The sequence below is a fragment of the Mixophyes fleayi genome, chromosome 11, assembly GCF_038048845.1.
Source record: "Mixophyes fleayi isolate aMixFle1 chromosome 11, aMixFle1.hap1, whole genome shotgun sequence".
In the NCBI taxonomy this organism is placed as follows: domain Eukaryota; kingdom Metazoa; phylum Chordata; class Amphibia; order Anura; family Limnodynastidae; genus Mixophyes; species Mixophyes fleayi.
The window spans coordinates 44,802,724-44,829,867 of NC_134412.1; the positions used below are offsets into that span (position 1 = coordinate 44,802,724).

At 41.7% G+C, this 27,144-nt stretch overlaps 1 protein-coding gene across 3 annotated transcripts in view; it reads right to left on the reverse strand.

Moving 5' to 3' along the window:
• ISOC2 (isochorismatase domain containing 2) overlaps nt 1-27,144 on the reverse strand; it is a 137,924-nt gene that overhangs the window by 77,897 nt on the left and 32,883 nt on the right. For all 3 annotated transcript variants that reach the window (XM_075191314.1, XM_075191313.1, XM_075191315.1), the window contains exon 3: nt 7,716-7,928. In XM_075191314.1, the coding sequence (XP_075047415.1) occupies nt 7,716-7,928 (213 nt within the window). The remainder of the gene's footprint in view (nt 1-7,715; nt 7,929-27,144) is intronic.

A 27,144-nucleotide genomic window follows, 5' to 3' on the forward strand; every position in this document is an offset into this window, starting at 1 on the left:
ACTTTAGCCTAGATGAAACGTGACGGGCTTTAATCTCTACACAGACATGGAACATTGTATCTCTCTTCAGTTCTGACTCGGAAACGCTCCAGGAACTCAAGTACCCTTTATTAAGTTAATATGATCGTTTGTTGGCAGCGAGGTTTGATAACTTTGTTTTAAAAATAGGTAGAAAGTTTTAATATTGTAATATACCATTGTATGTTCCAAGTTGTTAAGAAAGGTTAGACAGCATGTTCAAGAGAATAACTTTATACTTGAGCCCTTTACCAGTCCTTATTTTGCCCTTTAGATGATACGAGATAGACATTTAGGATAGTCATCAGATGATGGGTTAGCAACGGATAGACCACAATGTGTATCAGACTAAAAAAAAAAAGGGTTTTCAATATAATACCAAAGTTATCACTGCATGTTAATTGTTAGACTACCGTATATATCTAAATATGATGTTGGATTCTGTTTTATTAAGCACTCTGTTGTTGTTCTAACACATAACTCTCTCCTAGTTACATACTTGAATACATCTTGCGTTCGCATGACTTAAACTAGCTACTCACTACATCTAGGATTCCCCCCTAGCAAGTGTCCCTCTTGCAACACAACCACCCCCCACACTCCCCAAGTACACAGGATGTACCGGTTTTGATTTATGGAAGGCAACTCTTGCCAGTCAAGTTGTCTTCTTACTTATATCTATGCTTCCAAACCCACTTTACCCTTGTCCTATTCCTTCTTTGCCCCTCCCCCTCAGCCTGACATCTTGTCCCTTCAATTGCATCCTTGTAATCGACTATGGTCTGACTACTGTTGGTACCAACCATGACTTTTTCAATAATGACCATTAATGGTCTCAACACTCCACAAAAATGCACAATACTGATACAGTATTTAAAATGACACTCCCCGCAAATAGTAATGCTTCAAGAGACACATTTTAAGCATACTCATCCAAATTTACAATGTAAACGATACACCCAGGTATTTTACTCTACCTCTTCTCAGAAGGTCAAAGGTACAGCAAATCTTCTTCATCATACCCTTCCTCTAACAATAGAATCCAACCATATAGACCCCCAAGGACGGTTTATCATTCTCAAAGGCTATCTTTCACATACACCCATAACTCTAGCTACATTATATGCTCCCAACACCTCCCAAAAGGCGTTCTTCACTTACTTCTTTGCCAGACTCTCACAGCTTGGGGCGGGGAGAGTGATCATAGGTGGAGACTTTAAACACTCGACTAGAACACTCGAAATCAGCACGTGGTGGCAGTCGCACTACTGATGAAGGATTAAAACTGCAATCCTTGCTTACTCAGGCTAATCTATACGATGCATGGAGAGTACTTTACTCCAATGATCGAACCTTCACACACTACTCAGTACAACATGGTACTTACTCCAGAATAGATCTGCTCTTTGTAGATGCTCAGATGACACAACACTTGAAATCAGCCTCCACCGCACCGGTCCCTTTTTCTGACCACTCGGCCGTGACTTTGCGACTTGACATTTTGCCAACTTGTATTCCACGTATTAGGTGGAGATTAAATGACCACCTGTTCTTAAAACAGATTAATGTTAACACAATACGACAAGCCTTAGATGATTTTCAAGCAGACAACAGTCAGGATCAAACTACCCCTGCCATAAGATGGGAAGCTCATAAAGCAACTATTAGAGACCGACTTAATTAGCCTAGCCTCGCACGAGAAAAAAAAATTCATAGGCAAACGTACAACATACCTTAAATTTCTAGCTCTGACATAGAAGCTAACATTATGCACATTCTTTCGCCCTATACCCTTTTATGGATATCGATCAAACACCGACCGCCTCTTTCCTCACTTCTACCTACTACCCGTTTTTCACTCCAGATATGGGACTACTGTATCCGAACATTCCACTTGCTAGCGCATCGCGAAATTATGTTCCCATTATGGAATAATCCAGCTTTCCCCCCTGGACAACAACAATCCTTTTATCAGCTCTGGTCTTCATGTGGATTCAGGTTCTTGAGAGACATAGCCCCTTTAGGTATTTTTCCTGAGTTTGCGGACCTCCAACGTCGTCACGGCATCCCACATAACCGTTTTTACCAATACTTACAGCTGACACTTATATTATTCAATTCCAGCACTTAAAACAATTTACTATCTTACACCCTTAGAATCCTTCTGCAAAAGCAAATCCCTCCCTACTGGTTTAATCTCGACAATTTACAGCATCCTGGTGGCATTTCGTCAACCCGACAAAGATCGTTATGAGTTTAAGTGGGAGGAAGACCTTGGAGAAGTATTAGAGGTGGAGGAATGGGCTAGGATTACAGCGCGTGTCGCCAAGAGCTCTATATGTGTGAAGACTAAGGAGAATGCTTACAAATTACTTTATAGATGGTATTTAGTCCCTACTCGCCTAAAAGCCATTTATCCTGATTCCTCTTACTTATGTTGGAGGAACTGCGGGCAAGAGGGCTCTTTCCATCACATATGGTGGTCATGCCCTAAAATGGTGGGATTCTGGCAATAAGTCCATAATCTAGTACACAGGGTAACCACTCTACAACTACCCCCCTGTCCTTCCTACACACTCCTACATAGAATTGACCCAGACACTGGTAAACAAACAGCAGCGCTTGTGGGCCATATTCTTAACGCTGCTAAAACTGCAGTGGCAGCAAACTGGAACAAAACAGAACCCCCACTCTAGCTGAAATCATAAATAGAATATGGCAGACTTATTGTTGTGAACACATCACAAGTATAATAAATGATAAACCCATTAAGTTTCAAAATACCTGGCAACCTTGGCTAGCTGCCTACGGAGCAGGTCAACCAGGGACCGAACAAAATCAGAGTTTAAGCTAAATGAAAAGTAAGATATTGTGCCCTCGATTGCAAATGGTTTACTGAACGCTTTGCTGACATCAGGATGCCGGGCTGAGTTTCCTTCCCCCTCTCCCCCTCCCCCCTTTTCTTTTCATTCTATTTCTGTCTTCTTCTTTTCAACTTCAATTCATTTGATATGTATCATCATAACAATGTACTTATTAATTTACTTTTATTAACAAAATGTTTGATTCATAGTCTAACCTGTATGCTGTTGGAACTGTAAAACTGTCAATAAAATATATAAAAATAAAATAAAATAATATTTAGATTTGTTGTTCATCTTTATCAAATGCTGCATTTGAAGTTATGTGTAGAAATCAGTTTTGCAGGTTGGGGGGGAGGCTCTGAGGTAATTCTCTAAAGTGATAAGACCCAATGTATGTGCAATCTCAACCACTTTAGGCTTATTTAAATATTTTGACCCATGACATGAAATGTTGCTTTTGCATATTGCATCCAAATAGTGAGATGCTTCCTGAGCCCTCCCAGCAACAACCTGGAATTCCTATCAGAAGGTGGTAATCTTGGCATCTCTGTTGTCGCCGTCATTTTGATATGCACTTACCTGTATAACAGACACATTAGATAACAAAAACGACATTTGTGCAACAGACCTGCAGTTTTGCATCTGCATCAATGACCCTTCCAATGTCTAAAAATTTTTTTGCTAATGGATGACCCCTTCTGCTCCACGGGAGGTTTCTGTCCTCCCTGAGCTCGCCTTAGTTTGATCATACCTGAGACCTGTGAGGCTATCGGACAAGTTCTGCATGGGCAATATATGAAGGTTGGTGAAAGAAATAGTCTGATTTTAAACAAACTAGGGTTATAGACAAACTAACATTCACCCACAGCTGCCCCGAATGGTCCATACCAACTGTGAACGTCCATGTCTGTGTCTATAAAATTATAAAGGTGCCAGTCTGTCCCCAGCGGCACGTGATATGATGGTGGATGAATAGGTGAAAGAAAGAAATGATGGAGGGGTGGAGGGGAATGGAGAAGAAACAATGCAATCAGAGGATGTTAAAAGAGCCAAGCCAATGAGTCCAATGGAGATGGAGATGATGGTGTGAGTGCTGGACCAGCACGACTATGACTTTTTTGTGCTTCTTCTTTTGACAGTCAATCACCAAAAGGAATTAATTAAACAGAAGCTCCTAAATCTGCTAAGTTCCAGATTCGTAAACGGTGGTCTGACTTAAAGAACAAGGAGCAAAAAAGGCTGAAGAGAATCCGAGCAAACATTTAAAAAAGTGAGTATTAATAGCGGTTATTAAAACTTTGCAAAACTAGTTCGTAAACTGTGTTAGTAATTAAAGGTAATAATACCGATTAGTATGATTAGCAAAACTTTGACATCTATATACAGAAAGAAATATGTGCAATGAAATGTGCTGCGTAGCTACACAGAAAATAAAATGGAAGAAGATGCTGTAGATACTATAAAAAATAAATCAGTGACATACAAATTTTGGAACAAAAAGAGGAACCGAATGAAGGTAATTAAATATCGTAAAAAAAAAACCTAAGCTGTACTCTTTATTAATGTAGTCGAGTGACCAAACACACACTGTCAGATCATGTTCATTGGCCAGCCTAATTTCTGCCAATCCTAAGCAAAATTGATAATAAGCATTATCCAATTTTCCACTTCTTCCGCTCCCCAGGATGAGCAGAGAAGTTCTGATGGGAAAGCAAAGTTTCTTCAAAACATCTTGACTGTTTTTAGCCTTATACTGGGACATACCCATCTCAGTGTCGGACTGGAACATGAAGGGCCCAATGGGGAAATACAGAGGTTGGGGCCCATGATATAGTGTGTGCCGGCGTGTCACTTATAGGACATGTTCAGCCACTAGAAATGGGGTGTGGCCAACACATGGAGCACATGACTAGCACCATAGTATAGTGTAGTTTATAAAAATAACAAATTAAAATCAGAAAATTGTGCTTACCTACTATCCTCAGGTTCAGTATTGTGGCATTGGACACAGTGGTGCCTCCATCACATTGTTTCTGATCAGCAGCCACCAGGACACCAATCAGCAGTAGAGGAGGGTGGTAAGACAGACAGAAACAAAGGGCACACACCCACAATATGGAGGCAGAGACATGCAAACAGAAAGGGGGGGGGGGAAGGGGAAAAAAGAGAAATGGGGAGACAGATGCACATACAAAATGACACAAAGAGGGGGATAGAGGCATAGAGACTGGCACACATAGGAAAAGCGGAGACAGGTGGTGCACAGGCAGTAGAAGATGAGACTGACACAGGCAGTAAAAGGAGAGAGGCTGGCTCAGATAAGGGAAGGGCAAAGAGGCTAGCACAGATGAAAGAAGGGCAAAGAGGCTGGTGCAAATGGTGTACGGCAGAGGTTGCTGAAAATGGAAGTAGGGCAGAGAGGCTGGTGCAGATGGGGGAAGGACAGAGAGGCTGGTGCAGATGGGGGTAGGGCTGAGAGGCTGGTGCAGATGGGGGAAGGACAGAGAGGCTGGTGCAGATGGGGGTAGGGCTGAGAGGCTGGTGCAGATGGGGGAAGGACAGAGAGGCTGGTGCAGATGGGGGTAGGGCTGAGAGGCTGGTGCAGATGGGGGTAGGGCTGAGAAGTTGCTTAAAAAGGGGGAAGGCAGAGAGGCTGGCACAGATGGGAAGGTCAGGGAGGCTGGCACAAAAAAAGGAAAGGCAGGAAGGCTGGCATATATATGGCAAGGGCAGAAATAATGGCACAGACAGGAGAGAAGGAAAGAAAAACTAAACATATAGAAAAGCATGATACTCTACTAAAGTAGAGGCTGTGTTTGTTTTGACATACTCACCTTCAGTCCCAGGCTGTCGGATTCCATGTGCAGGGGGGAAAAGGAGTTGGTGTTCAACACCACAGCCCAGCGGAGGAGCAGTACAGGTGGGGGTCAGAGTGGGGTGCCCAGTTAATGTTGTTGACGTGAGTGACCCCTAACCCTGATGAAGTGCGCAAGATAAATATTGCGTCGGCACAGAAGTTAGAAAAGTTGTGCTGGCACCTAAATATCAAGGTTTTTAGGCAGCTATGTGGAGATCAGAGTTTAGTGGCCCGACTCCCCTCCAGATCAAGTATGCCAGAAAAAAATGGTGCTGGCGCCAAACTTTGGAAAGTCGCACTGGAGCCTAGATAGCAACTTTTTTTTTATTATTTTTCTATACTGCTGCTATGATTGGATAGAGGACAGGGGGCCCACCAGGGATTTTCCCAGAACACCGGTGGCCAAGTCCGACTCTGCCCACCTTCCTTCAATTTCTTATACCGGGAATATACTGGGAATGTAACTCTTATAAATCTTATGATGTATAAATATATATTGTCTTCAATTGTCTTTTAGAAGGATACTTAAAGTTACTGGAGTTTTGTGAGTAAATAAGACCCAGTTTTGCAGAGACTTAATATTCTTACTCAAAGGATTTTTCTGTTAGCTCCATTCACCTTCCTTCTATAATCTGGTTTGTGTGATAATACTACTCAAATTATATCAATTAAGGACCACAGTGAGAAACAGACTTATTTTATGCAGTTGAGAAAGGTTGTATTTGAATAAACAATCTGGGTACAGAATGGAGTCTAGCAGTCATAATGAATTTATAGGATTCTGTTTTTATGAACTACGGTTTGCAAGAGATGAATATGTTTCACTTAAAGATTTGGATTTAAAACAGTCAAAACACGTTGGATATTGCAGTGGTCACTGCTGGCGTGGAAGTATATTTGCATGAAGATTAGATGAAGGAGAAATCCGGACTATTTCCATCTACATTTTCCTCCCTGTAGATGCCTACCTTCTGGTAGGGGAATCCACCCTATATCTATGTAGATGGATTTTATGTCTGCACAATTTTTCAATATTATGTAATATGAGTGCTTTTTATACATTTTATATCATTGTAATAAAAGATAATTCACTAGATATTCTTTTAGGTTTCTTATTTACATCTTCAGGTTGGGAGCTATAGATTGAAGGAAAATCACATGGAGCTTACTGTAGAGTAAGGCAACAATACAAGAAGATCTTGAGTAAGCACAACATATAAGAGGGGTTACCCCATTCACCATATCAGGTGGTTTATTGGTTCGGAGTGATATCTACACAGTCAGAATTGAACACCTGTTATTATAAAAAAAACTTCACTCTTGGACTTAAATGTTGTTTTGGGTGGGGGATATCTAAGTGCTTTACATACTACACCATGGGGTAAATTTATCAAGTTATGGGTTTATAAAAGAGATGTTACCTATAAGAACCAGATTCGTTATCATTTATTTAGTACATTCTACAAAATGACAGCTAGAATCTGATTGGTTGATATAGAGAACATCTCCACTTTTTCAAACCCGCAGCTTGATAAATTTATACACATATATACTTATTAGGCTGCCTACATACAACGAGAATTGTCAATAAAATTTATTGGATGTATTTAACAGTATAGTAAGAAATAAGACCATTCATTGTAAGGTTTTTATTTCACTTACAAATTACACATTTCAATTAATTCAGTGGCTGATTTTGAAACATTGTTGCTTATAATGTTTGATGACTAATCTAATAAAGGTGTTGATTTTAATAAGAAAAATATATAAGGAAAATAGTATTGTATCACAAATCAAATGCTGATATGATAATCATATTTAATCTGTTACTGCACTACATAGATTGACTCTTAGTTTCTCACTTTGATCACTAATTTACACAAATTAACATCTTATAAAACATTAATCATATACGGTGCAGCAGACTCTTTGAGTGCCTTATAAGTCAAAGATAATAAAAATAATAATATACATACCATAATGCATGCCTGTGTCTCAATGCCGCAAAGGATAACAGAGTGATGTTTAGGGATGGACTGAATCTCCTTCTCCACTTCAGGGGTCAGCATACTGAAACAGGTCTTAGAGAATTTTTTGATGCCGTCTGCTCCAAGCTCTGGTACTGTAGGACCAAGCCCTTTTGGGTATTGCTCAGTAATAATAACTGGCATTTCCAATAACTTGACAGCCTACACAAAAAAAACAAAAAACATGTGGCACAGTTAGGCTTTAGAATAATTTTTGTTATTTACAAACCTGTGTTAAAGACAAAACTAACTGTAAAACATATATGTACAAACAGCTAGAAATAACAAAGAAATCAAGCAAACTAATAACTGAATGATAACCTCTTCCCAGCTATATCAGCTACCTGTGCAAAATGGCCCTCTACCACTGAACAGAGGCACATAAACAACAATAGGTACTTTTACTAACAAGAATGCCTAGGTCAACCAAATGTTTGAAAACTTATGTCTGATTTTATTTTTTAATGTATATGACTTTGTTAATTGAAAGGGCACTGTTGAATAAACTAAGCCACAAAGCACATAAGGTAGAATCCAGTTAAGAGGAAATGCAGTTTAGTTGGAATTAAAAAAATGTCAACCAAAGCCCTTTTGCACATACGCCAGCTCTTCCACAAAACTCAACAATATAACTTTTGCACATAATACTACTACTTGCCCCATGTATAACATTTTAAACTGCTCTCTAAAACATTGCATTTTATCACAAGACCATGGCAAATAGAAGAAGTGCTCACATCAATAAGCCAATTCCTAAAAAGAAAAGATACAGCAGATTATATGAAGTGTGTGGTCCTTAATGGCAACATTGGGTGGATATGAAAAACTTGGCGTTACTGACTGAGTCCCTTCCAATTTTTTTTTTATTTCAAATTTGGTTCAATAGATGTTGTAAAAACGTATCACTCTATTGTAGAGTTAAATGATGAAACTCAGGGAATGAAAAAAACAAATAAAACTTATAAAAAGTTCTGCATTCTGGTTTTGACAATGTTTCACATGTAAAAACACACAATTTACAGGCTATATTTTGCTTAGCTCTTGTTATAGTTTAAACAAGAAAGATCTCTCAGGTTTGTTTTATAGGTGATGATTTAGTAAAAGTAAAGATGGCCTCTACATTGCTCATAATAGCTCATCCATTACAATGTCAGCCTGCACACAATGTTTTTTCCGGTTTTCCTACTGTGGTAACCTGTGTTCAGTTAACTAATGTGAAATTTTTTGTAGCTATTATTTCAGCAGAAGTATCTGCAGTTAAAATAAATTGGAATAAAAAAACACCAACAACACTGTGTGAAATGTGTAATTTATTTTATGGATTACAAAGAATGTTTCTTAAATGCAAAGAATGTTTTTAAGTTAAAAATAGCCAAATATTCACAAAGATCTAAGAAGACTTTGATAACTGTGCCCTTCCACATTTTCTGTAATTAGTTAAAAAGGAATAGGTAAATTTAAATTTAACCATGTTCCTGTTTCATGTCAGCAGCTCCCAAACCCCATTCCGTCTGTATAGTCATTTTAGTACAGTACATCTTCTCTTATAGACAATTATTAACATTTGTGTTGTCAAGGGAATTTGTATTACACACCACCCTGAAACGCATAATCTTGTCTGAATATGAAAGCTAAACCTGGTGGAAGTATTTAGTGGTTGGATGGGAGCTCCCTTGGGAATATCAAGAAAAAAACATTTATTTCCTTATGGACTAGAACAACTATTTTAATAAAAAAGGGCAACATGTTTGGTCTCAATGAGTTATAAATTATATTAACTGTATTCAACTAAAGAGCATTTTCTTTCATTAAGACACATATTCACTTTTTATTTACTTCATACTTTAAACTACTGTTTATGAATGGTTTTCAATATCTGTTATATGTTTCTTTCTTATAGCAGCAAGTCATTTTGAAAGTCTCCATCAACTTTGCACACCTGGGGATACATTTAATAGAGTTTTGACCTCTGGCTGGGCCATTTTTCTGAAGCCATTCCTTGGCTGACTTTGATGTGCGCTTTAGATTGTATCATGTTGGAAGGTGAAATTCCTACTCATCGTCAATTATCTGAGGCCAGCAGGTTTTGTGCCAAAATATCGTAATCTTTGGAACTATTCATTATGCCCTTTATCCTGATTAGAGCCCTTGTCCCAAATGAAGAGAAGTAGCCCCAACCCATGATACTGCTACCACCATGCCGCTTCACAGCAAGCATGATGTTCTTTGGGCGATGAGCTGTGTTGTCTTTGCAACAAACATATCTTTTAGAATTAAGGCCAAAATGTTCAACCATGGTCTCCTCAGACCATAAGACATTTTTCCACATGGTTTAGGGTCATTGAATGCATTTTTCTGCAAAATTTAGATTTAGGAGTGTACATATCTACTTCAGAGAGCTACTCTCAGGATTATACAGGGATCAAATAAGTGCAGTCAGTGGTTAATGTCAAGCATAGGTTAAGATGGCAGGAATAACTGGTATGATGGATAAATGCAGAATCCTAGATACAAAAGGTGAATTGCAGCACAGGGTAGCAGAATGACTAGGATTAAGCAGTTGGCAAATGAAGCAGGAGGTGCGATGCACAGATCCACGGGACAATCAGGAAAAAGGCAATCCAGCGGTTAGAAGCCGGGAAAATCCACAATATACCAGGAAGTAAGCAGGAGCAAGGTCAAATGAAGCCAGGTTCTGGTTCACAAGAGAAGGTGCATAATGTGGGAACAAAGCAGGAGTCAAATGCTAGGGAAGTCAGGATACAAACAGGAGTTACACAGCATGGACAATAGATGAACTGGCTCAGATTGCTGGGAAAGGCAGTCTCTTAAAGACCAGACACAGGTGCTTAGGATCCAGGAGTAATGATTGCTAAATTTTAATAATTGGATGAAAGTGGTAATCAATATTTTCTGTACACTAATATTTGTTGTGATGCGATTAGTACACAATCGAATAATTATTTTAGTAAATAACATGTAAATAAGTTGAATCTATTTATTTTAGTTAATATAAAATAGAATTTGGTGAAAAAGCTAATTGACATTTCCAACATATTAATATCATCAAGTTTGGTCTCATTCTGTTCGCAATCGTATGAGAACATTTCCGTTATCTATGTAGCGTTTGCACCTTGCAAACGCTAGTTATAAACATTATCACTCTTTCATACACCAAATAGCCAGTTCACAGGAATAATAAAAATCAGTTTATACAAACCTAGAAATGGGAATCTGAAGGACACCTGGAACAAAGAAGGAACAATGACTAGAGGAATGCCACATCGAGTTCTTGGGAGGTAAAGACCCTTCGATCTATGAGTGAAGACCTTAATACTGTAACGGTATCTTTGTGATGTCACTACTTTTTACAACTGTACGGTGTATAAATTTTTCACCTCAGACTTTTTAAACCAGCTCGTTCTTATAAAGCTTGAATTAGTGCTAACTAGTGCATGCATATGCACACCAAACTTTGCCTTGTAATACAACTGTGAATAAAACCGTTGTGCTTGAACGACAGCAATCGCATTGGAGAATCTTTACTTTATACGATACTACGGACATAACATGATGAAGGCTTAACCCCTTGCAGACAGAATCAGCTGAAGGTAGTGCAGCATCTATAGAGGAGATACTGAACTGCAGCCGGAAGCAGATTGGGACAGTAACCCCCCTCTTAAGGGTGGATACCAGACGCCCAAAAAGAAAGAAATTAGGATTGAGCAAAAAAGTCAGTATCATAATCTAATAACTCGGGAAAGCCAAAGGGCAGAAAATAAATAGAAACAGTGCTAGTGGAAAGAGGTGGCCCAACTTTCCTGGGCCACGGGGGGAGAGCAGGGGTCTCTGCCTGGGCGGCAGGAGAACAGGGGTCGCTTGGTACAACAATAAGACCAAAAATATTGATATTTGTTGGAGTATATAGCTCAGATTCAGACTGAGCACAAGTCTCTGGGGGCCCAGACTGAGCAGACAACTCAAAAGAAGGTCTGGACTGGGCAGACACCTATGACCATACGGAACTATGTGGTACTTGTGAACGAGCGGCAATATGAGACACATCTGACTGAACAGAGATGTGGGCACAAGTCTCTAGGGGCTCAGACTGTGCACACGTGTCACGGGCACTAGGAGTCTTTACCCAGGTATCACCAGATGATGGACTTACCAGAGCAGTATAGGTGGTAATATGGTACTCTGGTAGCGGGGTGATCCTGGAACAGGAGACAGCAGATGGTAAGAGAATACTCGTGGAAAGTCTATGACTAGCAGCACTGGTAATATATAGATAATTGTACACGAGGAACTGAATGGACAAGGAAACGTGAGGGTAGTCAGTGGTCTGCGGATAGCAAGTTGTACCACTGCTATAGTGAGGAGGAATGTCCAGAAGTAACGAGGAGGTGATGAGAGTCAGCGATCTGCGTATAGCAAGTTGTACCGCTGTCTAGGTGAGGGAATGGAATCCAGGTGGAGGTATCCGGGAAGTCAGTGGTCTGCGTTAGCAAGTTGTACCACTGCTATGTGAAAGGATACCGGAAACAGGTGACTCAGGAAACAGGGAACAGTGGTCTGCCTCTAACAAGTTGTACCACTGAAATATATATGTGAGGAGGAGCACGGGGAGATAAATGCAATGCAGAGTATACACGGGCACACTGAACTTGATCCCACGATGATATGCACAAAATAGTAATAACTGAGCAGCACTGCACAAATATACAAAGTCACAAGAACTATCCAGGCTATAAGGTAACACAGTCAAATGATGGCAACAGTCTCAGTGGATAGGAAACTCCAGAGGAGAACAACTCAGTCCAGCAAGGTATGCAATACACCAGCGCAGTCAATGATAAGTATGCATATCGTAGTTCAGGAGAGCAGGCTGTCAGAAAGAGGTGCAGGGATACCTGAGCGGCTGGAGGCCGGCAAGATACGAAGTCCCAGGAGGATGGAAGCGGTAACCAAGTAGGTGCAGCGCACAGATAGGTAGACCAGCAACGATGGAAACAATACTCAGGAAGCAGTAGTATATAGAACTGGACACCTGGAGATCACTGGAGAGTAGAGGTGGTATAACAGAGATGAAAGCAGCGGAGCGTTGATCCAATGCAGACAGGCGAGTTGACACAGGCAGGAACACTGTAGAAGCACGGAGAGCGGATCAGCTGGCTGCAGACACGAGGAGTACTGGAGGGTTGCGATGAGCAGGGCACTGCAGATACACGGAGGCAGCGGATAGGAATCAGCTGGTGCAGTCACGATGAAACACGGGAGAGTTGAGCTGAGCAGGATACAGTAGATACACGGAGGCAGCGGATAGGAATCAGCTGGTGCAGTCACGATGAAACATGGGAGAGTTGAAGTGAGCTGGAAACTGTAGAGCACGGAGGCAGCGGATAGGAATCAGCTGGTGCAGTCACGATGAAACACGGGAGAATTGAAGTGAGCTGGAAACTGTAGAGCACGGAGGCAGCGGATAGGAATCAGCTGGTGCAGTCACGATGAAACACAGGAGAGATGAAGTGGTCTGGAAACCACAAACGAACAACAGGAATCAGCAGGAGCTGAACACACGAGGAAACACAGGAACACCTTCAGAGGCTCATGAGGAATGAGACTCCAAGATCAGGCCATGAGGTATAGACCACAGGTGCTTTAAATAGGGAGTGTTGCCTGATCAGCCAATTAACTAAAAGGAACATGTACTGAAGGTTTGAAAGGGCTGCACATGCGCAGACCCTCAGGATGGTGGACGGCCACGGTTCCTAAACACACGGGAAGAAGCACTCACAGTCCGGTGAGTGACAACACGACTCAGAAAGTCCCCCGGGCTGGTCAGACGCCTTGGAAGGGGCAGCATTGTGAAGCATCTCTGACTGAAAGGTACCATATGGCACCTGTGACCACGCCATACTATGAGACACCACTGATCGAACTTAAACGTGAGGCAAGTCGGGCTGAACGGTACAGTGAGTCAACTCTAGCTGAACAGGCAGGATGGACAAGGCCCCCTCCTGAGCAGGCTGGAGGGCTCCGAAGCAGGCTGGAGGGACAGGGTTCTCTCTGGAGCAGGCTGGAGAAATTAATCCCAAGTTAAATTAATTCCTGGTGGTGATTTGGGTCTGCGCAGCCAGGAAATGCTCTGAGTTGGCACAGTAAAGGCATAGACTGTTGACCCTTCTGTGCATGTGTTCCTCCTCAGACAAAGTAGGTTGTGGGTGGCATACTTGTTTAGGGCCCTCAGTGGCTAGGGCCACAGATATTAGAACAGATGCAGCACAATTATCTTTATGACAAAGTAAAGTCTATGGAGGAGTTACTGTGGTCAGCATATTTTCTATGAAAAAAAAAATGTTGCTCCACAGGTATTTGAGCAGTAACCACACAGCATGGAGAAAATAAGCTGTTTAAACAACTCTTGCAACAATGTAGACACCTGTGCTATCTGAAAGCGGAGTTGTAATATGTCCACCTGGAGCATCTGGATGAGAGGAGTCTCAGAAGTAATAGTAGACATGGTCCTAGGATGTCAGACACTGAGTGCAAGAGAAAACACATTAGGAATCAGCAACAGCAGGCTCAAACTTTATAGCCAGTTCCTATTGTCACGATTCAGAGTATGAACACCATGGAAAGTTGTTGTAATGAAACAGAGTGACTACATTAACAGCACGGTTTGTACATGAAGCAAGTAAGTGCAGTCAATGGTTAATGGTAAGCACAGCTCAAGATAGCAGGAATAACTGGTATGATCGATAAATGCAGAATCCTAAACATAAAAGGTGAATTGCAGCACACAATAACAATATGACCAGGATTACCAGGTGAGCAGATGAAGCAGGAGACACTGGAATGAAGTGCAGTTTCAGATTACTACATTAGTCCGTGCTTTGTGCACTGGGGCACAGTCATGTTGGAATAGAAAAGGGCCTCTCTCAAACTGTTGGCACAAAGTTGGAAGCATAGCATTGTCCAAAATGACTTGGTATGCTAAAGCATTAAGACTGACCTATTCTGGAGATAAAGGGCCTAGCCCAAACCCTGGAAAACAGCCTCATAACATTATCCCTCCTCCACCAAACTTGACAGTTGGCATAATGCAGTCAGGCAGGTAACGATTTCCCAGCATCCAACAAACCCAGAGTCGCCCACCTGACTGCCAAACACAGAAGCATGAATCGTCACTCCACAGAACACGTTTCCACTGTTCCATAGTCCAGTGTCGGTATGCTTTACAGCACTCCATACTACGCTTGCCATTGGTCTTCATGATGTGAAGATTGCATGCAGCTGTTTGGCAATGGAAACCCCATCCATTAAGATTTTGCCGCACAGTTTTTGTGCTTACATTGATGCCAGTGGAAGTTCGTAACTCTTTAGTTATGGAATCAGCAGTGCGTTGGCGACTTTTACACACCATGTGCCTTAGCAGTCGTTGACCCTGCTCCTTTATTTTAAGTGGTCTTTCACTACGTGGCTGAGTTGCTGTTGATCCTAAACGCTTCCACTTTCTATTAATATCACTTACAGTTGAAAGGTGGCATCCTATCACAGTACAACGCTTGAAGTCACTGAGCTCTTCAGAACGACCCATTTTGGATCCCAAATGCTTGCAAATGGAGACTGCATGGCTAGGTGCTTGATTTTATACACCTCTGGCAAAGAGTCTGATAGAAACACCTAATTTCAATAATTAACAGGTACGGCAAATACTTTTGTCCATGGTGTGTGTGTGTGTGTGTGTGTGTATGTGTGTGTATACACACACACATACATATTATATACAGTATATAAACATAGACATAGATAAATATTATGGAGACCAAAGAAGATAAGGATGGGCGCAAAGACGGGGGGGGGAAGGGTGAGGAATGGGAAAGTAATGTGAATATATGATATGGATAGACAATTATATGGTTACTTAAAAACACTACACCCGATATGCGCAGTGTATATACCTGCATCAACTTATAATGTTCTTACAGTAAATGCGGCTTATATTGCATGAAGTCCTCTTTGTAAATGTCCTGTTATTGGAATAATCCAAAATGCTATTCCACTGGTTATAATCTTGAGCTAGAGGATAAAGTCTGTGGTAATGGTAATCTCCGTCCTCTCTCCTTTCTCAGTGTGTTGCATGCAAACCAGAAAGAGGTATGTATAGTGAAGTACCGCTAGGTACATTTATTAGACATAAATAAAAACAAATTTACACTCACATTATGCAAGTATGAGGATTCCTTGAAAGTTATCTTTCAGGATCCCAGCACTGGAGTGTGAACCTTGCCTGCTCAGCGATGCGATGTAAATGCACAGCTTACTGGCCACGGCTCCATACTGCACAGGGGAACTCCGTGACGTTGCTGGGTGTTGATAAGGGATCGTTCTTGACTGTGATTGGGCCCAACGCATTTCGTCATCAATTATGATCCCTGATGAAGTCATAATTGATTCATATGTCTATCCATATCATATATTCACATTACTTTTCCATTTCTCCTCCTTCTCCCCTGTCTTTGTACCCATCCTTATCTCCTTTGGTTTCCACATCTTTTGAGAGAATTTTTTCAGGCATACACCCCCCCCCCCCCCACCCCCAACAGGATGGTGGCAGCATTTATTACCCTTCCCCTGATCCTAGAGAGCGCTGACCTCTCCACTTTCTTGATATAGATAAATATTATATTATATATATATATATATGTACACAAACACACACTCACACGCACCTATCAGCCACAACATTAAAACTTCCTGCATAATATTGTGTAGGTCTCCCTTGAGCAGCCAACACAGCTCTGACCTATCAAGGCATGGACTCCATAACACCTCTGATGGTGTCCTGTGTGTTATCTGGCATCAGGACAATAACAGCAGATCCCATAAGTCCTGTAATTTATGAGGTGGGTATCTATGGCTCTAACTTTTTTTTCCAGCACATCTCACAGATGCTCAATCAAACGAAGATCTGGGGAATTAGGAGGCCAAATGAACACCTTGAACTCTTTGACATGTCCTTCAAACCTGAGCAATTTTTGCAAAATCGGCAGGGCGCACGATCCTGCTGAAAGAGGCCACGGTCATCAGGAAATACCATTGCCATGAAGTGATGTACCTGGTGTGCAACAATGTTTAGGTAGGTGGTACGTGTCAAAGTAACATCCTCATGAATACCAGGACCCAATGTTTCCCAGCAGAACATTGCCCAGAGCATCATACTGCCTCCGCTGGCTTGCCTTCTTCCCACAGTGCATCCTGGTACCATCTTTTCCCCAAGGTAAACAATGCACACGGGTATCCACATGATGTGAAAGAAAACATGATGCATCAGATCAGGCCACTATCTTTCATTGCTCTATGGTATAGTTCTGGTGCTAATGTGATGATTGTGCTTTTGACAGTGGACAGTGGTCATTATGTGCACTTTGACTGGTCTGCGACTATGCAGCCTCAAATGCAGGAATCTGCAATGCACTGTATGTTCTGACACCTTTCTATCATAGCCACTATTAACTTGGTAGGTACTAAACACTGCATACCAGGAATACCCCAGAAGACCCAGTCGTCTAGCAATCACTATTTGGCCCTTGTCAAAGGCGCTGAAATCCTTACGCTTGCCCATTTTTTCTGCTCCTAACATATCAACTTCAACAACTGACTGTTCACTTGCTGCCTAATATATCCCACCCCTTGACCGGTACCATTGTAACAAGATAATCAAATATTATTCACTTTACTTGTCAGTGGTTTAATGTTGTGGCTGATCGGTGTGTGTATATAACAGCCAAATTGCACTGTGGTTGCCTTCACTGTCGGTCTCTGAAAGACTGACTACACTGCTACTGGAATTTCAGTATATGAAGCACTCTACATGAAATTTATCTCTGTGAAAGTGAACATTGAGAATGGAATGAATACAGAGATACGCCGTGCTATCTTCCAGGTGGTAAGTAGTACTTCCCAAGAAGCTATATCCACACTGAGTGCATATCATCATCATCTCATTTATTTATATAGCGCCACTAATTCCGCAGCGCTGCATATGCATCTTTTCCCCATGTGGACCATCAATACTGCTCACTCTCTCCCCAAAGCTACTAGCATGAGACATATATATATATATATATATATATATATATATATATATATATATATATATATATATATATATATAAAATATATAAATGCTTAGTGGCATGTGTTAGTCTGTCTGTGTGTGTGTGTGTGTGTGTGTGTGTGTGTGTAAAAAATAAAACCAAGCTGCAGCGCCACCTGCTGGGCGGAGTTATACACTGACCTACTAAATTCTTGGTGTGTGTGGACAAAAAAAATTCAGAAAGGGCTGAAATTTGGTATACTAAGATGTTTTTAATTTGTTAATTTAATTTGTTAATTGTTAAAAGTGTTTACAAAGATTTTAAAAAAATATATATATATTTCTTGAAGGAGAAGTGACAGTTGGGAGTGGTTGGTGGTTGCCGGGGGTGACAGTGGGGAGTGGTTGGTGGTTGCCGGGGGTGACAGAGTGAGAGGAGTGTGATACTCAGGACCGCTGAGAGAGATCCCTGTGTCTGGATAGACATCTGGATAGATGTGGCGATGAAAATGAAGGATGAGGTGATGGAGTAGAATGATGAGGTGGTGACAAGTGGACAAAACCACGTTAAAAAAGGGCGCTTACGTCGGGAAGTAACGCTCTTCCCCTGAGGAGGCCTGGGCTATGGCCCAAATGCATGACAAGAACCTTTTTAACACCTTAAGTAGCTTGATTTGACTAGAATGCATGAGTATCATGCACGGGTTAACTTGTATATATATATATATATATATATATATATATATATATATACACACACACATGAATAAATACAGACAGAAGATATATATGGCGCTAATCACCACAGCGTGTATACTAGGAGAAATATCTCAAAACACATTTACATAAAATCAGTCCCAAACAGAAAGTCCATATAAGTATCACTTAACTCCTATACGAGTGGCAGCCTTGATAGCCTGAAACCAGATGGTCGGTCCGGACAAGGAAAATACTGCAACAAAAAGACAGGCAGGGCGCCTCTAAGTGTAGCATCAAATGTATAGGGTGTATACGGCTGTATTCAGCGTTACTTCCATTACCTCATGTGAGTTTTTTATTACATTTTAATTAAAATTTTTGTATGCATACCAAATCATCTTCTTTTTTCAATCTGATCCATTTCCGCCATTTGAATGAGGTTAAGCTACTATCAAGTCTCTTGAGATGTGAGATTCCTCATGATATCTGGTACGCAGATTTTAGATATATTTCTTACACTCACATGGGTGTCCTGTAATGATATCTGGGATCTAGGTCTCAGACACTCCATAGAATCGCGGGGTGTACTGGTGAACTGCCCCTATTGAATACATTACGGCATTATACTATGTTTGCTTTTTTCACATTGATGTGCTGACTGGCAGAGATTTGGAGGAATACGACCATAGCAGAGGCTACTCCATCTTATCTATGATACCCACTGCTGCTTACCTTACGGTACGCATGTTATTACTTATTCCCACCCTATACATTTGATGCTACACTTAGAGGCGCCCTGCCTGTCTTTTTGTTGCAATATATATATATATATATATTAGGGATGAGCGCACTCGGATTTATGAAATCCGAGCCCACCCGAACGTTGCGGATCCGAGTCGGATCCGAGACAGATCCGGGTATTGGCGCCAAATTCAAAAGTGAAACTGAGGCTCTGACTCATAATCCCGTTGTCGGATCTCGCGATACTCGGATCCTATAAATTCCCCGCTAGTCGCCGCCATCTTCACTCGGGCATTGATCAGGGTAGAGGGAGGGTGTGCTGTTTAGTTCTGTGCTGTTTAGTTCTGTGCTGTTTAGTTCTGTGCTGTTTAGTTCTGTGCTGTTTAGTTCTGTGCTGTTTAGTTCTGTGCTGTTTAGTTCTGTGCTGTGCTGTGCTGTGCTGTGCTGTGCTGTGCTGTGCTGTGTTCTGCAGTATCAGTCCAGTGGTGCTGTGTGCTGTGCTCTGTCCTTCTGAGGTCAGTGGTGCTGCTGGGTCCTGTGCTGTGTCCTGTTCAGTCCAGTGGTGCTGTGTCCTGTGCTCTGTGCTTCTAAGGGCATAGTTATTTCCCCATTATTCCCAAGTTTTTAAAAAATAAAAAAAAAGTAAAAAAAAAAAAAAAATTAAAAAAAAAAAATATATATAATAATTATAACCAAATTTGCAAAACCAATCCAGCAGTATAAGTCCATTGGTACTGCAATATTACCAAGTTCACACATTCTGCAGTATCTTGTGCTACATATAATGGAGACCAAAAATTTGGAGGATAAAGTAGGGAAAGATCAAGACCCACTTCCTCCTAATGCTGAAGCTGCTGCCACTAGTCATGACATAGACGATGAAATGCCATCAACGTTGTCTTCCAAGCCCGATGCCCAATCTCGTAGTACCGGGCATGTAAAATCCAAAAAGCCCAAGTTAAGAAAAAGTAGCAAAAAGAGAAACTTTAAATCATCTGAGGAGAAACGTAAAGTTGCCAATATGCCATTTACGACACGGAGTGGCAAGGAACGGCTTAGGCCCTGGCCCATGTTCATGACTAGTGGTTCAGCTTCACCCACGGATCTTAGCCCTCCTCCTCCTCCCCCCCCCTACAAAAAATTGAAGAGAGTTATGCTGTCAGCAACAAAACAGCAAACAACTCTGCCTTCTAAAGAGAAATTATCACAAATCCCCAAGGCGAGTCCAAGGGTGTTGGTGGTTGTCAAGCCTGACCTTCCCATCACTGTACGGGAAGAGGTGGCTCGGGAGGAGGCTATTGATGATGTAGCTGGCGCTGTGGAGGAACTTGATGATGAGGATGGTGATGTGGTTATTGTAAATGAGGCACCAGGGGGGGAAACAGCTGATGTCCATGGGATGAAAAAGCCCATCGTCATGCCTGGTCAGAAGACCAAAAAATGCACCTCTTCGGTCTGGAGTTATTTTTATCCAAATCCAGACAACCAATGTATGGCCATATGTAGCTTATGTAAAGCTCAAATAAGCAGGGGTAAGGATCTTGCCCACCTAGGAACATCCTCCCTTATACGTCACCTGAATAACCTTCATAGTTCAGTGGTTAGTTCAGGAACTGGGGCTAGGACCCTCATCGGTACAGGGACACCTAAATCCCGTGGTCCAGTTGGATACACACCAGCAACACCCTCCTCGTCAACTTCCTCCACAATCTCCATCAGATTCAGTCCTGCAGCCCAAGTCAGCAGCCAGACTGAGTCCTCCTCAATACGGGATTCATCCGAGGAATCCTGCAGCGGTACGCCTACTACTGCCACTGCTGCTGTTGCTGCTGTTAGTCGGTCATCTTCCCAGAGGGGAAGTCGTAAGACCGCTAAGTCTTTCACAAAACAATTGACCGTCCAACAGTCGTTTGCCATGACCACAAAATACGATAGTAGTCACCCTATTGCAAAGCGTATAACTGCGGCTGTAACTGCAATGTTGGTGTTAGACGTGCGCCCGGTGTCCGCCATCAGTGGAGTGGGATTTAGAGGGTTGATGGAGGTATTGTGTCCCCGGTACCAAATCCCCTCGAGATTCCACTTCACTAGGCAGGCGATACCAAAAATGTACAGAGAAGTACGATCAAGTGTCCTCAGTGCTCTTAAAAATGCGGTTGTACCCACTGTCCACTTAACCACGGACATGTGGACAAGTGGTTCTGGGCAAACGAAGGACTATATGACTGTGACAGCCCACTGGGTAGATGCATCCCCTTCCGCAGCAACAGCAACAGCTGCATCAGTAGCAGCATCTACAAAATGGCTGCTCATGCAAAGGCAGGCAACATTGTGCATTACAGGCTTTAATAAGAGGCACAACGCTGACAACATATTAGAGAAAATGAGGGAAATTATCTCCCAGTGGCTTACCCCACTTAGACTCTCATGGAGATTTGTGGTGTCAGACAATGCCAGTAACATTGTGCGGGCATTAAATATGGGCAATTTCCAGCACGTCCCATGTTTTGCCCACACCATTAATTTGGTGGTGCAGCATTACCTCAAGAGTGACAGGGGTGTGCAGGAGATGCTTGCGGTGGCGCGCAAAATTGCTGGACACTTTCGGCATTCAGCCAGTGCCTACCGCAGACTAGAGGCACATCAAAAAAGCATGAACCTGCCCTGCCATCACCTCAAACAAGAGGTTGTGACGCGCTGGAACTCCACCCTCTATATGCTGCAGAGGATGGAGGAGCAGCAAAAGGCCATTCAGGCCTACACAGCCACCTACGACATAGGCAAAGGAGTGGGGATGCACCTCAGTCAAGCGCAGTGGAGACTGATTTCCGTGTTGTGCAAGGTTCTGCAGCCATTTGAACTTGCCACACGAGAAGTCAGTTCCGACACTGCCAGCTTGAGTCAGGTCATTCCCCTGATCAGGCTGTTGCAGAAGCAGCTGGAGAAAGTGAGGGAGGAGCTGGTAAGCCATTGCGATTACACCAAGCATGTAGCTCTTGTGGATGTAGCCCTTCGTACGCTTTGCCAGGATCCGAGGGTGGTCACTCTTTTAAAGTCAGAGGAATACATTCTGGCCACCGTGCTCGATCCTCGGTTTAAAGCGTATGTTGTGTCTCTGTTTCCGGCGGACACAAGTCTACAGCGGTGCAAAGACCTGCTGGTCAGGAGATTGTCCTCTGAAGAGGACCGTGACATGCCAACAGCTCCACCCTCATTTTCTTCCACATCTATGGCTGCGAGGAAAAAGCTCAGTTTTCCCAAAAGAGGCACTGGCGGGGATGCTGATAACATCTGGTCCGGACTGAAGGACCTGCCAACCATTGCAGACATGTCTACTCTCGCTGCATTGGATGCTGTCACAATAGAAAAAATTGTGGATGATTACTTTGCTGACACCATCCAAGTAGACATGTCAGACAGTCCATATTGTTACTGGCAGGAAAAAAAGGCAGTTTGGAAGCCCCTGTACAAACTGGCTCTATTTTACCTGAGTTGTCCCCCCTCCAGTGTGTACTCGGAAAGAGTTTTTAGTGCAGCGGGGAACCTGGTCAGTGAGCGGCGAAGGAGGTTGCTTCCTCACAACGTTGAAAAAATGATGTTTATAAAAATGAATAATCAATTCCTCAATGAAGTACAGCACTGCCCTCCAGATACTACAGAGGGACCTGTGGTTGTGGAGTCCAGCGGGGACGAATTGATAATGTGTGATGAGGAGGAAGTACACACTGTAGGGGGAGAGGAATCAGAGGTTGAGGATGAGGACGACATCTTGCCTCAGTAGAGCCTGTTTAGTCTGTACAGGGAGAGATGAATAGCTTTTTTGGTGTGGGGGCCCAAACAAACCAATCATTTCAGCCAAAGTTGTTTGGTAGGCCCTGTCGCTGAAATGATTGGTTTGTTAAAGTGTGCATGTCCTATTTAAACAACATAAGGGTGGGTGTGAGGGCCCAAGGACAATTCCATCTTGGACCTTTTTTTTTTGCATTATATGACCAATCAACAGTCGTTTGCCATGTTCAAAAAGTAAAACAAAATTTAAAAAAATACAAGAAATTAAACCAAAAGTAAAATGCCGTGTCATAATTTAAAACAAGAGGTATTGACGTGCTCTAAAACTACTGTATTGTTGTTTATATTTTATAAACACTACACTTGACAGCTTGAGTCTTTCAATAAAAAAGTAACTGTCCATTGCACGAATATTTGCAACAGGGACAATTTTAGGGTTAAGAAAGTCAACTAATAACACTTCGACGCTGTCTGTCTTTATAAACACTACACTTGGAAGTTGGAGGAGGTATTGTGGCCCCGGCACCAAATTTACTACCGGGGCCACTCCACTGTGCAGTCCATATTTAGGTGTATCAGATATTAAACAACGGTGACAGTTGATGCCCAATTTTTTAATTATATTGTGGCCTCGGTACCAAATTGTGTACCGGGGCCACCACACTACGCAGTCCAGATACTTGTTTGGTGGAATTCAGACCAGTTGAGGGTTTTATTATTATATTGTGTGGACCACTCTATCTATACCACACTACAACTCTATACCACTCTATTTCATACTTTAATTCTATTTCATACTTTAATTCTATTTCATACTTTAATTCTATTTCATACTTTAATTCTATTACTAATTACCATAAAGAGGAACAAAATAAACCAATTTTACCAAAAGTATAATATGACTTAGACTTACAAACACTACACTTGAAAGATGGTGCCTTTAAATGAAAAAGTCAGTCTTCATTGCACGACTATGTGCAACAGGGACAGTTTTTTGGGTTTACAAAGTCAAACAATAACACTTTGACCCTGTCTGTCTGGGATCTCAATGACGAATTGTCTGTACCATGTTTGGAGGAGGTATTGTGGCCCCGGTATCAAATTGGGTACCGGGGCCACCCCACTATGCAGTCCAGATACTTGTTTGGTGGAATTCTGACACGTGGAGGGTTTTTTAATTATATTGTGGCCTCGGTACCAAATTGTGTACCGGGGCCACCACACTACGCAGTCAAGATAGATAGATGCGTATTGCGTATCATAGATAAAGTACATTCAGTGGTGTGGGGCAAATTGAAAAATATTCAAAATGCACTGACATTATCAAAAACAAGAGGTTGTCACACGCTAAAACTCCAACATGTATATGATGGAGAGGATGGAGGAGCAGCCGTATGTGTAGTGTAATGCAGATCTGTTGAAGGTTTTTTATATATTTTATTGTGGTGCCCAGTGCCCACTCCTCTACGCAGTCCAGGTACATTTATTGGTGCGAATCATAAAAGTTCAGGGTTTTTAATATATTGTGGTGACCCACTCCTCTACGCAGTCCAGGTACAATTATTGGTGCGAATCATAAAAGTTCAGGGTTTTTAATATATTGTGGTGACCCACTCCTCTACGCAGTCCAGGTACATTTATTGGTGCGATTCATAAAAGTTCAGGGTTTTTAAGATATTGTGGTGACCCACTCCTCTACGCAGTCCAGGTACATTTATTGGTGCGATTCATAAAAGTTCGGGGTTTTTAAGATATTGTGGTGACCCACTCCTCTACGCAGTCCAGGTACATTTATTGGTGCGAATCATAAAAGTTCAGGGTTTTTAATATATATTGTGGTGACCCACTCCTCTACGCAGTCCAGGTACATTTATTGGTGCGATTCATAAAAGTTCGGGGTTTTTAAGATATTGTGGTGACCCACTCCTCTACGCAGTCCAGGTACATTTATTGGTGCGAATCATAAAAGTTCAGGGTTTTTAATATATATTGTGGTGACCCACTCCTCTACGCAGTCCAGGTACAATTATTGGTGCGATTCATAAAAGTTCAGGGTTTTTAATATATTGTGGTGACCCACTCCTCTACGCAGTCCAGGTACATTTATTGGTGCGAATCATAAAAGTTCAGGGTTTTTAATATATATTGTGGTGACCCACTCCTCTACGCAGTCCAGGTACATTTATTGGTGTGAATCATAAAAGTTCAGGGTTTTTAATATATATTGTGGTGACCCACTCCTCTACGCAGTCCAGAAAGATACCTTGTTGCAACGTTTTGGACTAATAACTATATTGTGAGGTGTTCAGAATACACTGTAAATTAGTGGAAATGCTTGTTATTGAATGTTATTGAGGTTAATAATAGCCTAGGAGTGAAAATAAGCCCAAAAACTTGATTTTTAAACTTTTTATGTTTTTTTCAAAAAAAATCCGAATCCAAAACCTTAAATCCGAACCGAGACCTTTCGTCAAGTGTTTTGCGAGACAAATCCGAACCTCAAAAATAACGAAAATCCGGATCCAAAACACAAAACACGAGACCTCAAAAGTCGCCGGTGCACATCCCTAATATATATATATATATATATATATATATATATATATATATATATTAGATATATATATATGCACTTTGGTTTCACTATTGCAATTCTGAATTGAATGTTAATTTAACCATGTTTATCAATGCATAATCAACATTTAATCTCCTGCTCACCTAAAGGCCAAGCTCTAAAAGCAGCGAGACTGATGATCTATCCTAGTCATTCAACTCATCTGAAGTTGATCCTTCATTGGGAAGCAAACCTATTTTAGATTCAAACTGCATTCTGGCAATTACGCCTTCCCAACTTGCTAATATGGCACCAGGAAAACTTTTATTTCTCCAGATCTTCACCCCAAATTATTACTTTGTGCTCATGCCTCCCAGTTTATCGGACTTGCAGAAATTAAGAAGACTGAAGTGTTAATTTTCCAGACTTCTGGTGACCCACGCCTTGCTAGGATGTGAAAAAATTCATGTCAGCCTGTTCCATTTGACAGAAACCTCTCAGTCCATTATTCCCACTCCCCATTCTAGAAAGATTAACGTGCCAGACCCTTTGGCTTGCTTACTAGATCCTTCGGTAGCTCTTCCTGGATTCCAGCGTCCTGTGTTTCCCAGCTAATCCTGGAATGCAAGGTCCTGTGCATCTCTGATAATAGTGACATCCAGCATCCTGTGCTTCTCAGATGATCCTGGTATCCAGTACCCAATACTCTCTGCATATCCTGGTATCCTATGTCAGATACTTTTCTGTGTATCCTGTTATCTTGCCTGTGAACACTCGTTACACGTGTTAGTCTCTCCTGGTATCCACCCAGGAACCACAACCTGCATAGTGTTATATAAAAATACATTTCAGCCAACCAGGGTGATTGGGTTGACTTACTTCCATAGGTAGAATTTGCTCAAAACAACTCCCACCTTCCCACTTTGATGGTCAGTCTTTTGAATTCAGGTGGTGGATTCCATTCTTTGGAACTTTTCTAACATTTGGTCCAAAGTGAAGAGAAACCAAATGAAACTTTATAGCGCAAAGTCAAAGCGAATAGGAAGAGACTAATCTAGTTCCCAAAATCCAGGAGACAAGGTGTGGCTGTCAACTTGATATCTTTGTCTCCATATCTATGAGGTTTGCTCCTCGCTTTATTGATCCTTTTAAGATTTTGGAAGTAATTAATTAATCTGTCAGTCATCAGGTTGGAACTTCCTCATTCCATACGTGTGTCTAATGTTTTCCATGTTTTTTTTTTATTTAGTTTTTAAACTTCTTGATCAAGTTTTGCACTGTTAGATCCCCTCCAACTTTCATTACTGTGAAAGAACAATACGAGGTTAATGAAATCCTTGATACCCACAACTTTAGGGTGTTTGATGTCCGGATGGGGTACCGCTATGCGCCAGCCCTTCATTTACTGGACTTTGTACCCTGTAATCTATCCTTCTTCACTCAGCCGCTGCTTCTATGCGGTGAGCATGCAGCATTTCCTGACCAATATAACT